The sequence below is a fragment of the Lepidochelys olivacea genome, assembly GCF_965140295.1.
Source record: "Lepidochelys olivacea isolate rLepOli2 genome assembly, chromosome: 2".
In the NCBI taxonomy this organism is placed as follows: domain Eukaryota; kingdom Metazoa; phylum Chordata; order Testudines; family Cheloniidae; genus Lepidochelys; species Lepidochelys olivacea.
The window spans coordinates 196,846,267-196,862,693 of NC_140412.1; the positions used below are offsets into that span (position 1 = coordinate 196,846,267).

The 16,427-nt window shown below is 41.4% G+C and overlaps 1 protein-coding gene and 1 long non-coding RNA gene across 3 annotated transcripts in view; one reads left to right on the forward strand and one right to left on the reverse strand.

Annotated features, from left to right (window-relative positions):
- The window catches only part of RBMS3 (RNA binding motif single stranded interacting protein 3), a gene marked incomplete at its 3' end in the record, with an annotated part of 551,834 nt that overhangs the window by 78,329 nt on the left and 457,078 nt on the right, over nt 1-16,427 (reverse strand). For both annotated transcript variants that reach the window (XM_084619481.1, XM_084619480.1), the window contains exon 9: nt 1,568-1,614. In XM_084619481.1, the coding sequence (XP_084475607.1) occupies nt 1,568-1,614 (47 nt within the window). The remainder of the gene's footprint in view (nt 1-1,567; nt 1,615-16,427) is intronic.
- Nucleotides 6,207-14,755, forward strand: LOC311515953. Its single transcript, XR_014710272.1, has 3 exons — nt 6,207-6,706; nt 9,947-10,085; nt 13,369-14,755. It is a non-coding gene; the product is annotated as an uncharacterized lncRNA (long non-coding RNA).

Here is a 16,427-nt window from a genome sequence, read left to right on the forward strand (position 1 = left end):
ATTTTATATTTTTCAAATAAAAGAACATTTAAAAAAATGAAAAACTGGAATTTTCCATTGGACACTGCATTGCAGAACACATTTTTTTTCCCCAAAAAGCAACCATCTTCAAGCAACTGTGCAATCCAAATGCCTGAATGGTATTGGGTCCTCTGTGATACAAATAATGTGTGGATTTGAAATAACTTTCACTATAACATGACTGAATTTTACAGATCATCATAGAATTAAACATAAAAGGATGTTAGTCACTTTGAGTCAATGAAATTACAATTCCCAGTATGTTCATGTCACTGATACATAGAAATTATTTTTAATTAAAAACCAATTGTTTTGATGATACACTAGTGGATTATGAACTTCGATGATTTTATTTCAAACATGGCCAACAGGGTGCTACCAGCTGAAAAGTGCACAGTACCACAGAGAACAAGTCAGGAAAGAAATGGATTTGTTCAAGAAAGAAAGAGATTTCCACACAGGACCAGAACTAAAAACACCAGAGTTCAAATCAGGGTTCTGAAAAATCTCCCTTTGGGGTCTTGGGTAAGTCACTTTATTGGCCTGCCTTATCATCTTCATCCCCAAAATGAAAATCTACCTTGGAGGGATGCCATTTGTAAAGTTGAGTGAAGTTGAAAAGTGTTAATTATTATCATCGATTTGTTTTCCAATATTTGGAATGTTTGTTTTTAAACATCTAAGCTATGCTCTAAGAAATACTGAAAAACAAAACAAGAGTTTCTAATGTTTCATATCTTTTTCCCTTCATGGGAGACAGATCCAAGATGATAGTCGCTAAAGTGCTTGTATGGAATTTAGTGAGGTCTACCAAGACTCATAAATTTCCCACACTTTTAACTGATGATAATGTAGAATGCAATTATTACAATCAACATCTCTTTGGTTAAGCAGGCACTGTGAAATATTTTAGATGCAAAACACAACCCATTTTAAAACCATCATAATCTAGCTGGAAATTTTAAACCCAACAAATAATAGCAGGTGTTATCAGGTGATCAGATAGTTAATGACTGAAGTAGGCAGGCACATTTCAAAAATTGCACCTTCAATTATTTGTCTCAGGGAGTTGTGGGTGAAAAATGAAGGTGAGCATAGTTTATAAGTCTAGCCTAAATCTCTTTTGCTCAAAAACTTATCTAAGGCTTTGTCTTCAGCCTTTTTATTCAGGCAATGCTGTGACAGCAATCCAGCTAGCAGAAGGAACTCAGATTAAGGAACAATCTTAGTACGCAAACCATGCTGGCATTCTCAATAATTATTTTAACTAAAATGAAGTCAATAAAGGGGAAAAAACAGTGTTTGCCAAATGGAGATGGAAACTATTCGGAAAAGAAACTTCTTGTTTAAGTAGATATTACGCACAACAGAGAATAAAAACAAAAATGGAAACTATGAAATGTACTTGCCATTGCACACTGACATAGCTTATAAAAGGATTATTAGATGAATTTGCTTCTGAATGAGTTTCACTGCAGGAAGAGAAACTGGAAAGAGAGCCCTGCAAATAATTTTTAAAAGGAATTGAACAGCATATGTTACTTACCCATTCTGTATAGCAGCTGTTGGATCATAGGTCAAAGCCATGCCAGCCTGCACATAGTTAGGGGAAAAAAGAGATTTTTACTCTAGCTGTAGACAAAATGGCATTAAACATTCTTTTACAATTCCATTTAACATGCATTCAGTTTTGATGTACAGTGACTTAAGTCCACAAAGAAAGCTAAAATTTCTCACAGTAGTTTGGAAAGTCTGGTTACCTTCCTTGACAGAGATTTCCCCAGCCTATTGGTTGGGCTAGTACTTTTGCTATCCTCTCCCTATACCATTCTAAGCCAAATTGTGCTCTTAATTACACCAGTATAAATCAATAACTCCACTGTGATCAATGGACTTACTCCACAGTTATACTGGTATAACTGAGGGCCAACTTCTGCTACCTCCCAATGAGGCAGGTAGTTCATAAATAAATTCAGACTGGGTATGAAAGAGTTACGCTTAGGAACAGCTACATTTTCTTTCAAAGACCACACCTTCTACGGCCAGATCACTCTATGATTTCTCTGTACTGTCAGCAGCAGTTGTAGTTTGTTGTCTGGGACAAGTAACATTGAATCTCTGCAGTCAAGCAGAAAAGCACAATCAAAAAAACATGCTGATTACTTTATAAAATATTTTAGAGAATGGCTGTCTAAAGAATTTGTTAAAGCACTACACACTGCCTTTCTGCTATCAGTCACTGGGACACATCCAGATGGTAATTACTACAGGATCAGACGGTGACCTATGTGGAATGAGCTGGCAATGTCAAAGCAGCTTCTAGTTAACAACTGTCTACATCACCGTTAGCAAACGTGTCGGCAGGCTCAGCAGAAAAGCCAGGGATGGGACAGAGATGGAGAATGAACTAGCCCCCTCACTCCTCCAGGCGGTACTTTTGTTCAGGGCTGAGGCAGACTGGCAGGACAGTTTGGGAAGCACAAGCTCCTCACCATGTTGTGCCACCACTTGAATCTCCAGAGCTGACAACACACCGCCTCTCATGACTGCTACATTCATTTGCATTTTTTATTTAAATAGGGGACATTTATTTTTTAAAGGTTTGTGTGTTTTAAAGTCCTGCACAAGATGTGAGTCTCTGACATGGGAGAGGGAGGATAAGGGAGGGAGGGGAGAAGGTAGATGCTCCCCAGGCTCAGCTGCCCAGCAGACCTTCTTTAAAAGGATTCCAGGGTGTGGAAGATCTCTATGGAAAAGTGGACATAAGCTTATGCTGTAATAACCGTACTGCAAGTTCCACATTGTTGACAGGACAAAGGGCATTGCCAGGTCTTATCTATCTAAATATTTACAAGGAACAACCACTGTTACTATCTGAGCACCTGCCCCATCCCACATGGCTCCCCACAGGGATCAGGAAAGGGGGATGGTGCATAGGCTTAATGAGCCTGAGCCTGGTCCTGCTTCTGTACAGGCAGGGGATGATTCAGGCAGGACTGTGGTGACAACAGAGCACAGAATGTTTGGTTGGAGACAGTTTTCTGAAAGGGTGAGTTAACACAAAAGCAGCACCTTGGTCTACAATGTGACCGGCTGTGTTTTCAGAAACAAAAAAGCATTTATTTTCAAATAAAAGCTTTGAATTCAGAGCATCATACTGCTCCACTAACATGGCACTGTGCAATCTGGAACAGGTTTTTCTTCACTCGAGGTTACAATCAGTCCCGGATGTTGGGGCAAGTTTTTGTTTTGTTTTGTTCGTTGAAAACGTCGCTGTTTCAATGAGATCTATACAAAGTTATGTGGAAGCTGTCCCAGGAGACTAAATCCATGAATATGTGGCTAATATTTTGAAATAAGTGTGAAATAAGTGATGTTTATTTTTTTTTTTTCACTTGAGTCATAGCAAAAAATGGCTGAAGAACATTTCTTCAAACTTAATTTAAAAAACCCCATAGTTCGGTTGAGTCCTAAAACTGAAAAATTCAGCCTAAAAAATTGTGAGCATCCGAAATAGTGGTAACTATTCACAACCTTAATTCTCAGAACTACTACCAACTAAAACTCTGTGTGTGTGTGTGTGTGTGCACGTGTGCATACATGTCCATTTGTCTGGAATATGAAATCATCATTATTTGGAATCCCTAAATATGTAAATTTTAACAAAATATATGATGGCAGAGACATAACAGATGTTTTGTCGTGTTCAGCATGATCTGTTTAACTCACCCATTGCTTCTCCATTCCTTTATACCATTCCATTCCTTTCTGCTTCCTCTGTGTATCGTATTGTTTAGAATAGTCACATTACCCAGAAGTGGAAAGTTTTCCCAGAACACTGCCAATAACACTTGTATACCAAATGTATTTTGCCTGTGATACATTTTAAAAACTTTTTTTACAGTTGTAAAATTTGTTATCGGTGCTACTTTTTAATATCCCTCTACTAGAAAAGACAACTTAATTAGCATGTACAAGCCCTGCAGGGACAGAAAAAATAGTTCTAACACATTTTTAAACCTCTAAAAATAACTTAAGAGATTTTCTGTAAATCATGGTGTTTTAAAACTTTAATATTCCATGCTAACCCTACTCAAGGCTGCAAACAAATGCTATAAACCCTTGGAAAGGAGGGATCCCAAAGGGTAAGGCAGGAGTTGTTAGATTTGACATGACATATACAACCTTAAAACTGTCTTTGGATCAGAAATTAATATTGTACCTCCAACACCTTGGATCAATGCAATTTGGAGATAAAATTCCAGTATGGGGGGAAAAAAGGAGGAAATATAAAAATGAATAAATATTAAAAAAAAGTCTGTTTGCCAGCTTCTGGGAAGTTAGCGATGTTAAAACCAGTTTCAGTAGAGACTGACTAGCAAACAGAGTGCACCTGAGGCAGGCAAAAGTACATTTATTATGTAGCTATTTTTCCCATGGATATTTAAACAAATTTTTATGGGTCAGATCTTCCGTTGGTACAAACTGCCATAACTTCATGGATCAATCTATCTATCTATCTACCCATCCATCCACCTGCCCCACCACACACAGATACTCCCTTGCATATATGTTACCATCACATTCCTAGCTTCTATGGGTACTACAGATAAGGAATACTGTGAACATTATCTGCCTGAAAAAGCAAATATGTAAAAAGCCAGATTCTGACACCCTTACTCCAGACTGAATAATACAGGGCATACTTGTGCAGTAAGGTGATCAACCTTTTAACTAAAAATTTTTAATGATGACCACTGTACATTTTACTATTACATTTGCAAATGTGAGCGAAAGCTTCATATTAGATAGCCAGACAAGAAAAATACATGCTACAGTGATATATTTTGCCTAGTAGTACACCTAACACAATATCTCTAACATTCTGCACCTCTGAACAGTTTCAAAGAGCTGCCATTTCAAACAGCTGCAAAATAGAGAATTGTTTACTTCTTTCCCAGCAAATTGTGTAATTCTTCCCTACAAAATTGTACTGGCCTGAGGCCCAAGAGAGCCAATAATCATCCTGCACCAGTGACAGGTTTACAGTCTGAAGTTTCATGACTCATCAGGGCTAGAAATTGATGAGTAACTATAGCCTACGTGAAAACCATCCATTGTTTTCTCCATAATACAATAACCAGAATATTGAAAACACCAGATAAATTATTTGAGGGATAGCATCAGACTTCCATCCAATGATGATGCACACTGCTGGAAGGATGTTCTCGAGAACAAAGAGATGAAGGCCACATAATTCATGCCTCAATTTTTTCCTGTTCCTCAGCTGTGTGAAGTAGTGAATACTGTCTTCCAAGTTTTCTCATCCCTCACTATTACTTATGTTGCAGTGAGGGGATAGTGTCTCCTTCATTCTACTAGCAGTGGCATTAATGATGAAATACTAACTGAAACCCCAGATAGTTATTTATCAGGTAGTTTTTTTGGTTACTGAATATTTGGACCACAGATTTTCAACACCAGATAGGCCTGATGGTGGGACCATACTTTGCTGTTTATTGATCTTTTTGGTGACTGTGTACTTTTGGGTACCCCAGAATTTCAATATCTAACCAGTTCAAAAATTAAATTAAAATCAAAGGGTAGCATTGGCAATTATTATTGTTAATAATAATAAACAACTTCCTGGGTGACTAGAGAATGAGTAGGCTTAGGATATCACAAACTCCACAGAAGTGAAAAAAGATTCACTGATGGGGGAAGTGATTTTTTATTTAGTCTATTTAAATCTCTGTTTGTTTTTCTTAACAACTTTTGAATTCAAATGCCTCATGAACAGTTGGAAGAAAGGTCATTATGTTAAAGATTCAACATCCCATCCTCTTCCCTTCAGGGCTAAGAGAGTTCCTAACCCACCTTGCTGGCTCTTCCACTGAAGACCTCCATTGAAACAGAGAAGACAAGACTTAACATTTAGAAGGTAAAAAAACAGAAAAAAAAAAACAACAAAAACAATCTAAGAATTCACTACATCTAGTAATTTTGCAGACGACTAGTCTATTAGGATGGCCAGGCATCCAGTTTTAGACCTGAACACCCGGTCGAAAAGGGACCCTGGCAGCTCTGGTCAGCACTGCTGACTGGGATGTTAAACGTCCGGTCGGCGGTGCAGCAGGGCTAAAGCAGGCTGCCTGCCTGCCCTGGCTCTGCGCAGCTCCCCAGAAGCGGCCAGCATGTCTGGCTCCTAAGCACAGGGGCCATCAGGGAAGCTCCGCATGCTGCCCCAGCACCAGCTCTGCAGCTCCCATTGTCCGGGAACCACAGCCAATGGGAGCCAGACATGCCAGCTGCTTGTGGGAGCAGCATGGAAGCAGGGCAGGCAGGAAACCTGCTTTAGCCCTGCTGCGCCGCAGACCGGGAGCTGCCTAGGGGCCAGACATGCCAGCTGCTTGTGGGAGCAGCATGGAAGCAGGGCAGGCAGGAAACCTGCTTTAGCCCTGCTGCGCCGCAGACCGGGAGCTGCCTAGGGGCCAGACATGCCAGCTGCTTGTGGGAGCAGCATGGAAGCAGGGCAGGCAGGAAACCTGCTTTAGCCCTGCTGCGCCGCAGACCGGGAGCTGCCTAGGGGCCAGACATGCCAGCTGCTTGTGGGAGCAGCATGGAAGCAGGGCAGGCAGGAAACCTGCTTTAGCCCTGCTGCGCCGCAGACCGGGAGCTGTCTGAGGTAAGTGCCGCCCAGCCAGAGCCCACTCCCTAAAGCCCCTGCCCCAGTTCGGAACCCCCTCCCACACCCTAACTCCCTCCGAGACCCCGCATCCCAACCCACACCCAAACTCCTTGCCCCAGGTCGGAACCCTGTCCCACACCCAAACTCCCTCCCAGAGCCCGCAGCCCACACTCCCTCCCGCAGTTCAACCCTCTTCCCCAGCCCTGAGCCCCCTCCTGCACCACAACTCCCTACCTCAGCTCTGAGCCCCCTCCTGGAGCCCGCACCCCACACCCCCTCCCACACCAGCCATGAGCCCCCTCCCACACCCAAATTCCCTCCCGGAGCCCGCACCCCACACTCCCTCCTGCACTTCAACCCTCTACCCCAGCCCTGAGCCCCCTCCCGGAGCCTGCACCCACTCTCGCATCCCAACCCCAGCCCTGAGCCCCCCCCCAGAGCTCACACCCCCACTCACATCCCAACCCCCTACCCCAGCCCTGAGCCCCCTCCCACACCCAAACTCCCTCCTGGAGCCTGTACCCCACACTGCCTCCCACACTTCAACCTCCTGCCCCAGCCATGAGCCCCCTCCAAACCTCTTGGCCCCAGCTCAGAGCCCCCTCCCTGCACCCCAAACCCCTCATCCCTGGCCCCACTCCAGAGCCCACACCCTAGCCAGAGCCTGCACACCCTCCTGCACCTAAACCCCCTGCCCCAGCCCTGAGCCCACTCCTGCACTCCAAATCCCTTGGACCCAGCCCAGAGGCCCCTCCTGAACCCCAAACCCTTCCTCCCCAGCTCCACCCCAGAGCCCACACCCACAGCAGGAGCCCTCACCCCCTTCTGTACCCCAACACCTTGCCCCAGCCCAGAGCCCGCTCACCCTGAACTCCTCATTTCTGGCCCCACTCTGGAGCCTGCACCCTCAGCTGGAGCCCTCACCCCCTTCTGTACCCCAACACCTTGCCCCAGCCCAGAGCCCGCTCACCCTGAACTCCTCATTTCTGGCCCCACTCTGGAGCCTGCACCCTCAGCTGGAGCCCTCACCCCCTTCCACACCCTAACCCCCTGCCCCAGCCCAGTGAAAGTGAGTGAGGGAAAGCAAGCGACGGAGGGAGGGGGGCTGGAGTGAGTGGGGTCAGAGCCTCAGGGATGGGGCGGGGTGAGGGGCAGGGCAAGGGTGTTTGGTTTTGTGCAATTAGAAAGTTGACAACCCTATAGTTTTTACTAAAACATCCTGTTATTATTGTTAGTCTGTCCTCTTCTTGCCCATTTATTTTTTGTCTCACCTACCTGTTACATCTCGTCTTTGGCATTTTAAGTTCTTTTGGGTATTTTCTTTATATTTATACAGTGCCTAGCTTGATGGGACCCTGAGTAATTGCTCTTGGTGCTAATACAAATAAATAGCAACAACAATATTAAAACCTTTCAGGTCTTCTGTACACATTATAGCAAAGCTAAATGGGCACAAATAATTTTTTAAATCTTCAGTTCATCTTTACATTTTTTTTGTGGTTGATAACTAGCTATTCCCGAAATAAATATTCTCTCTACCACATATATAGCTGTCAATGGATAATCTGAAAAGTTTATACCAGTGACTATTAAAGGCACAAGGAACATCAGCTCTATAAAAACTAACTAGTTTTGATCCATGGACATTAATCATGAAAAAACACACTCTAATTTTCACTAACTTCACTCTCATTTTAACTACAATGAATTGTGAAACTTCGAAGGCATGCAAGAAAATAGGTATTTGCAATTTTGCAGGTTTTCAAAAGAATGACATTTTAAATATTTTATACGATAGTTTTCTAATGACTGACACCAGAAGATGAACAGATTCTAATGAAACTACTCACTCTGCATCTTTCTTCAGACTTAAAAATCCTTCCTTGAAAAACACACAGGAAATAACAGAAAATTTTGCATGTCTCTGGAGGGCAAGGGTTGGTTTAGAAAGGAAGAAACTTGAACACCCTCATTCAACATTTTACTTTGCTTAATTCCACGGGCACAAAAAATTGTGCTCAGCCTCTTTTCCCTTTGTTATGATTTAAAACATAAATGAGCAAGTTTCCCTCATTAACAAGACCCCTATTTGCATTGTGTATGTAAATTATCATTTGTGACTCACACAAAGAAATTATTATGTTGTGGAATGATTAGTCAAAAAACCGCACAGCTCAAAACCTATGAAATAAGCCAGGTTTATTTTTTCTCGGTAGACTGTTTCTGAACTCTAAGAGCAAGGGCTATATTCTGAACAATATTTTCCTTACACAACACAAATAAAGACCAATGCATGGTAAGGTCTAGCCATTAAATTCTGTGAAACATCCTTAATTTGTAGATTCCAAGGCCAGAAGGAACCATTGTGATCATCCAGTCTGACCTCCTGTATAACACAGGCCATAGAACTCCCCCAAAATAAGTCCCAGAACATAATTTTTTAGGAAAACAGTCAATCTTAATGAGAATCCATCACAACCCTTGGTAAACTGTTCTAGTGGTTAATTACTGTCACAGTTAAAAATATACACCTTATTTCCAGTCTTATTTGTCTAGCTTCAGCTTCCAGCCATTGGATCATGTTACGCCTTTCGCGGCTAGACTGAAGAACCCATTATTAAATGTTTGTTCTCCATGGAGATACTTACAGACTGTAATCAAATCACACTGTAACATTCTCCTTGTTAAGCTATGTAGACTGAGCTCCTTGAGTCTGTGACTATAAGACATGTTTTCTAATCCTTCAGTCATTCTTATGGTTCTTCTCCAAACCCTCTCCAATTTAGCAACATACTTTTTGAGTTGTGGGCACCAGAACTGAACCCAGTATTCCAGCAGTGGTCGCACCAGTGCCAAATATAGAGGAACTCCTACTAGATATTCCCCTGTTTATGCATCCCAGGATCGTGCTAGCTTTTTTTGGCCATAGCATCATACTGGGTTCTCATTTTCAGCTGATTATCCACCATGACCCCAAATGTTTGGGCAACAGTTTCTATAAAAAGCTATACCCTCATATTGTTACCTCCGAGACAGAATTTTCAGTTACAAACTGCCTCCCCCTACTATATAGATCTATCTATCTCTGCATGTGCAAATCTATGGTGACATCTACATTTATCTAATCTATCTACACACACACACACACACACACACACCCCCCAGAGGCTACTGGTGTGAGTAAGTGTGTGTGTGTCCATATCTATCTATATAAATATATATTTTATACATACCCAGATGCCCTGTGCCTCACCAGATCTGGATCCTCCACTCTCCACCCCATCATCTCTCCCACTGGCGTGGGTCCATTGGGTTCTCCAGAGGGCAGCTACTCTAAGTCAGTGGTTCTCAACGAGAGGTACACATACCCCTGGAGGTAATCAGAGGTTTTCCGGGAGTACATCAACTCATCTAGATATTTGCCTAGTTTTTCAACAGCCTACATAAAAAGCATTAGTGAAACCAGTACAAACTAAAATTTTATACAATGACTTGTGTATACTGCTCTATATACTATACACTGAAATGTAAGTACAATATTTATATTTCAATTGATTTATTTTATAATTATACGGTAAAAATGAGAAAGTCAGAAATTTTTCAGTAACACTGTGCTGTGACACTTGTATTTTTATGTCTGATTTTGTAAGCAAATAGTTTTTAAGTGAGGTGACACTTGGGGTACGCAAGACAAATCAGACCCCTGAAGGGGGTACAGTAGTCTGGAAAGGTTGAGAGCCACTGCTCTAGGTATCCTGCTCCTTAAAGTGGGCATCTGCACTGGAGAGTTAGGGCTGTGGAAATATAATGCCTCCTGGAGTTGTATTCATTTCTGTGGGGAATCTCTGAGGAGACAGTGCACTGATGACACCTCTTTCTTCCAGAACCTCCTTTTCTCTACTAAGCACCCTGCCCCCCACTTTCTTCACAGGAAGGATGTGATCTGCATCCATGGGGCCTGATTGGGCCCCTCTTAAATACAGTTTAGTAAACTAACATTTCTGCTACTACAATTGCCATACTTTTCTTAAAGTGTTTCCGTATCTGCTCCTGATATCTGGCAGGCCTCAAAGCACAAGGATTCTTCTTGCCTTGAGTGCAAATACTCTAACTGAAAACTCTTTTTAAGAAGGAAAAGGGGGCGGGGAACCAACAATCCAAATGAGATTTGTTTAAAATACTGTTTTAATAAAATAAGCTTACTTGGCAGGAAAGTTAACTTGAAAGCATTCTTTCCTTTGATTATTTAAAGCAGTTCTGTGTGAAAAGTTTCACCTTATTAGAAATACTCCTGAATTTGGAAAAGAAGTGGTTTTAAAAAATAAAAATAAAACTCAAGTGTAGACGTGACAACTTTTAAATATACAGCAGGATACAAAACAAACAGGGACATTTCCCAGTGATGCATGCTGGGCGACACTCATTTTAATACACATGTGCTCCCTGTGCAGCTTCAAGTATTGTGAAGAAATGGCTGGCGTATGTCAGAGGTGAAAATATCTTATTTTAAAGCCAAATCAGCAAAAGAGGAAAAGTAGTGATTGGTGAATTGCAAAGGATTTAGAAGTTCAGTGGAGAACCATAGCCAAACAATCTGAAACTCTATTGGGCCTTTAAAGCCAGACTGGAAATCTAAATAGAAAGCTAAATAGCTGGTCTTGTGGCATTTGGTCACTTTCTTTTCTTTTTGCCAGCACCAGGAAATCCTGGGATTAGCAAAAATGAAAAATAAGGGCCATATCATACCTCCCAGATACTCGCAGATCTGTACAATAGAGTGCAGTTGTCTCAGCAAAAAGGCCAAACCTCATGGTCCGAATTCAGGTCTAGAAACATGCATGAAGATAGCTGAGTGGGATCTGGAACCCCACCTTGCAAAGAATCTGCCTAGGTGTTAGTACAGAGATAGACTACGGTAATGTCTGCACTATGGAACTTGTCCTTCATGGCGAGTGGGGAAGGCTTTCAGAGGCTGTCATGAGGAGGTGAGTTCCCAGAAGTGGAGATCCAATAAAACCAAGCTGTCAGGGAGCACAGGAGGACTGGCAGCCTCAGATTCAGCAAAGAGAGAGGTCAGTGAATTGACCTGTGTCTCAGGCTACTCGCCTGAGATCCAAGGGAATTTTTAAAAAATTGCAGGACTTCGGGGCTAGACCTCTTACTTTTTTTGCATGGGGCAATCTCTGCCCCAGTGAAAGAATTTACCCCATGACGGTAGAACCACATGGAGTTTTCCTACCCCCATGAGAGACTCCCAAGGCTTTTTCTACAGGAAGGAAACCTGAGGCTCAAATTTTTAGACTAAGCAAACTTTTGCTTTGAATTCTGAATAAAGTTTCAGGTCAGTTCTTATTTTATTCAAATTGAGCCATTTATTTTGAATCAATTTTAACTGTCTTTTATAGACCCGAATCCAATGATAGTGAAATCATATGTGCTGAGATTTTCAAAAGCACTTATGTTCATTAGGAACTCAATTCCCCGTGACATTAAATGGGATTTGGGCACCCAACTTATTTAGGCATTTTTGAAAATGCCACCTGTAACACCTGACTCTTGTGTTCCTGTGGAAGACTTAAAACACTACTATGTAGATTTTAACTCATTAAGTCAATATATGTTTTTCCCCCTGCCTTCTGTTGCTATGTGTTCCTTGTCTTCTCCCTAGAGGTGCAATTCCTCTTTTTGTTAATTTAAGCTCTTTTTGAAAGAATGCATAGAAAATAGTCCTAATGCCTAACATACATGCACTCCAACACATAAGAAATGTCTTTGGGCATATGGGCTGCATATGTGTGTAGTACTGTGTGTCTGGACAGGTCTGGAAATTATCTCCCAAAGATCAGTCCTACACACTTAGGGTTATGGAGCACAGCTAAGTGCTACCTGTCTCCTGCGAAGCACAAAAAGAAATCTATGCCCGAGTTATAAATGTGCCTGGTACAGACCTCCTCATCGTTTCTAAATTCCTGCTTTTGGTAGAGAGGGGATGGCTGGTACCAGGAACAGCAACTTTGACTGTCCTCTGACTTTACAACACGGGGGGAAATCTCAGTCTCCGAAATGACCTATGTAAATTTTTCTTTCTAAATTGCAATCTAGCACTGAGCAGAACTGTAATGAATGGAAGATCAAAACAAAAAGACAGTTCAAAGAAACGCTTCAGTACAGCTGTGATTTAAAATAAATAAATAAATACATGTTTATTTCATTTCTTGAGAATTTCCCACAAATAGATAATCGTGGCTAAAAGCAAAACATCACTTTGTTAATCTATTGGCTGTTCACAAAAGGCAGTGTAGCCACAGATAACAGGAGCAGCTATCAGTGTAAAGAAAAACAAGCAATGAAAGAATTATCACTGGAAATGCAAATAATTTGTTACACACATCAGGCCAAATTCAGATCGGATGGAGGCATATGGAAAGCCCTGACTTCACTGGAGACATATCTGCTCAATAAACTCTGATTTTCATGAGATTACCCTAATGGTTGATACTTCTGTAAGAAAAAATGATAAATACATATTTAAATCCCCATAAAATCTCCCAGACACATTGAAGTGATTTGTCCATCATGATGAGAAATCCCATGAAATTACAGCAAATGTTACACAGCCATAATTAATATGTTTCTTCTCTCTCTTACCCTCCTTTTAGTGCTGTACGGCCTGGGATGTTTTCAAACCAGAGGGCCTGATTCCCTGCCCATGAATCAGATGCAACTATGCCACAATCAGTGAAGTTACGCTGGTGCAGAACTGGTGTGAGCGAGATGAGAATCAGGCCAGAATCTCACCAAGAATATTTCAAATATTTTTGAATTTCACTGTACATGCTTAAACTTCATCTGTAAACTAGGCCCTAATAACCTCAGTCCTCACATTAGTTACGCAATATCGTATCTTAGTCAAACCATTCAACATGATGAAACTTTTCAAATGCTTCAAACTTAGAGGGGGAGCTAGGAGATTAGAAAGTACTAGGTGAAGGTCTTCTATTCTTCATTGCTTTTAACTTGGCTTTTTGAGAAACCATCCTCATAATAAGAACTGAACCAAAAGTGTTCTGAAGAAACTCCGTCGGGCTCTGTAAAAATTACTCTAAAACCTAGAGGGCCAGCTGCATGCAAACTCAACAGAGTACAAATTAAAGCTCTCCTTTGAGCTCCCTTGATTCTGATGCTTCTGTCTTCCCGGCCCTGCACTGGACTAGAGAAGCTCTAACTTTATGCTGCAATGCAATGGCCACAAGGGGCTGAAAATGCAGCTGGGATCAGTGCGCCATAGTGGTGGTACCCTGAATTACCTCCCCCTTTTCCATAAAGGAAAGCTACAGATTTGAGAATAGAATGGACAGCGAGATAACAATGCAGTTATTCGTTCTTCTTAACTAAATCTCCTGCATTTTTCCCCCTACATCAAAGTATTGCACACAGCTGCCTGTTTCTACTTTGCATACCCAAACTTGAGGCCTTTGACAAAAGTGCTGGTGTCATTTCTCTGGAGTCTGTTCTCCTAAACAATAACCCTCATCTGCATTCAGTATTAACGATGATCCAACCTCAGAGGTTTCAGAGATGCAGTTCACATAAGCACCAAGCGTTCAAACGTGTAGCTGAATCATTGCCAAATATATTTTGGTCTGGAAATCATATCTCACAAGATGTGGCCAGGTTGGAGGTATCAAGGGAGTATCGCTGAGATGGCATTTCACTACTTTAGTGGAACCAAGAAAAGCAGAGGTGCAGGAAAGGTTTTAATATCTCATCCCTAATCAAAAGTAGGACACCTGTTCTCTGGGTAATTATTCCTTATTATTCCCTGTCCCTTTTGCCTAAAAATATGATAGTTGTAACAAATATTATTACAGAAGGTATTCAATGTGAGGCTCATAGCATGCAAAACAATTGACCAATGTGTCTTGCTTGCAGGCACAGTATAAAGAGCTAGAAAAATTCCATTACATTTCAAACAATAACATTAACTGCACAAAAGGATTTTGCCTAGCAACTGTGAAAAATGTATGAACACATCAAAGATATAAAATAAACGGCTGACTTCCACTAAAAGATTCAATGCATTATTGTCTCAACTACTTCAGCTAGCAGCCCCTAAAAAGATAGTAAAGTGTTACCAAAGGTCATTAACATCTGCCGAGGATATTTCTATCTGGAAATCTTCTTGCCTTCATTTCTTTATTTTCTTTCCAAGTTTGTTTTGCTTCTGTGTACAGGTAACCTAATGGCATCTTTTGAGTGACCCTAGCTTTGTACTGTAGAATAGTACTAAGAACTGCTCTCTTTGGATAAAAGGAAAGGAGGACTTGTGGCACCTTAGAGACTAACCAATTTATTTGAGCATGAGCTTTCGTGAGCTACAGCTCACTTCATCGGATGCATACCGTGGAAACTGCAGCAGACTTTAAATATACACAGAGAATATGAAACTTTTTGAAGCTAACGATTATTAACATATTAAGCAAATCCTATTTGTAAGTCATGAGTGTAACATTGTCCTTAACTTGCCCCATTGTGTCTAACTATTCCAGCAATATGGGATGTGTCATGCACTGAGCTGAAGTAGGCATAATGGTGGCATGTCAATTTTCACTTTCCTTTCTCTTGCTGTTTATTGATTGGAACTTAAGAACGTGTAGAACGGTTGACATAATAGGTTGGAATGGCATCTATTGCATAAATATGAGCACAGGCTGTTTAAAATATGAATTGTTGGCCTAATAGAAATAGTGCCTACCACATAAACCAGTCTTTAGAGACTTTTATGGGATAGTCAAAACCTTCTTGGGCACTCCTTATTGTGTAGATTCTTAACACGATAAAACATTATGTCTCCAAAGGAGACTTCTCTGTTTTTTTGGATTTGTGGCATACCAGACCGTAATGACCCCTTGCAGGCTATTTGAGTCTGTCATGTCAATGTGGCTGCCAGACTGGTGCTCTAAGTCTGCAAGCTAAACGTACTTTTAGGAATTTTTGTTGTAAAAAGGATCAGTGTACAGTAGCCGCCTTGTTAAAGTGAGCAAATCTTTGATTGCTTTCAAGATGCCTTTTTGGTTTGTTTTAGGAGCTCACTTATGGTGCTTCATACTAATGGTCTGAACTTCCTGGACTAGTGGTCTGCAAAGTATCAGCTAACCAAATCAAGCTGGAGTCTAGTTAGAACATAACAACCTGTAAAACTTTTTAACATCCCAGTGATAAACTCCAGGAAGGGGCGGGGAAAGGGGGGGAGAGGAGTCCTTTAGGCATGGAAGAACTTCACTCTAGCAGCTATACCAATTCCCAAGATTGCATTACCATCAGATTTACTTCACTGATTCAAATGGCTTCATCTCATAACAACATTCAAGAGGAATAAACAAACACTTGAAGGGCCAAACAAACATCATTCTTGTTTGGTACACCAATGGAGTTGCTTTGGGTACATGCGCATGGAAAAGGAGTTCCAGTTTGTTGAACATTTACAGCAATGAAAGGAAGCAACTGTTAAATTATCATCTCCCCATACCCAAAATGGAAACTGGTAACTTCCTTGTCTGTCAACTGAACAAAGAGCCCAAACTCAGACCTGCTGTGGAACCTTCTTTCATTAGATATGAATTGGGTGCAAGTGTATTTTTCAATTTGTATAAGCAATACACTCTCCATGCCTGACCTTAAAAAAAAGAGCACCATGAAGACTGGTAATAGCTTTGCC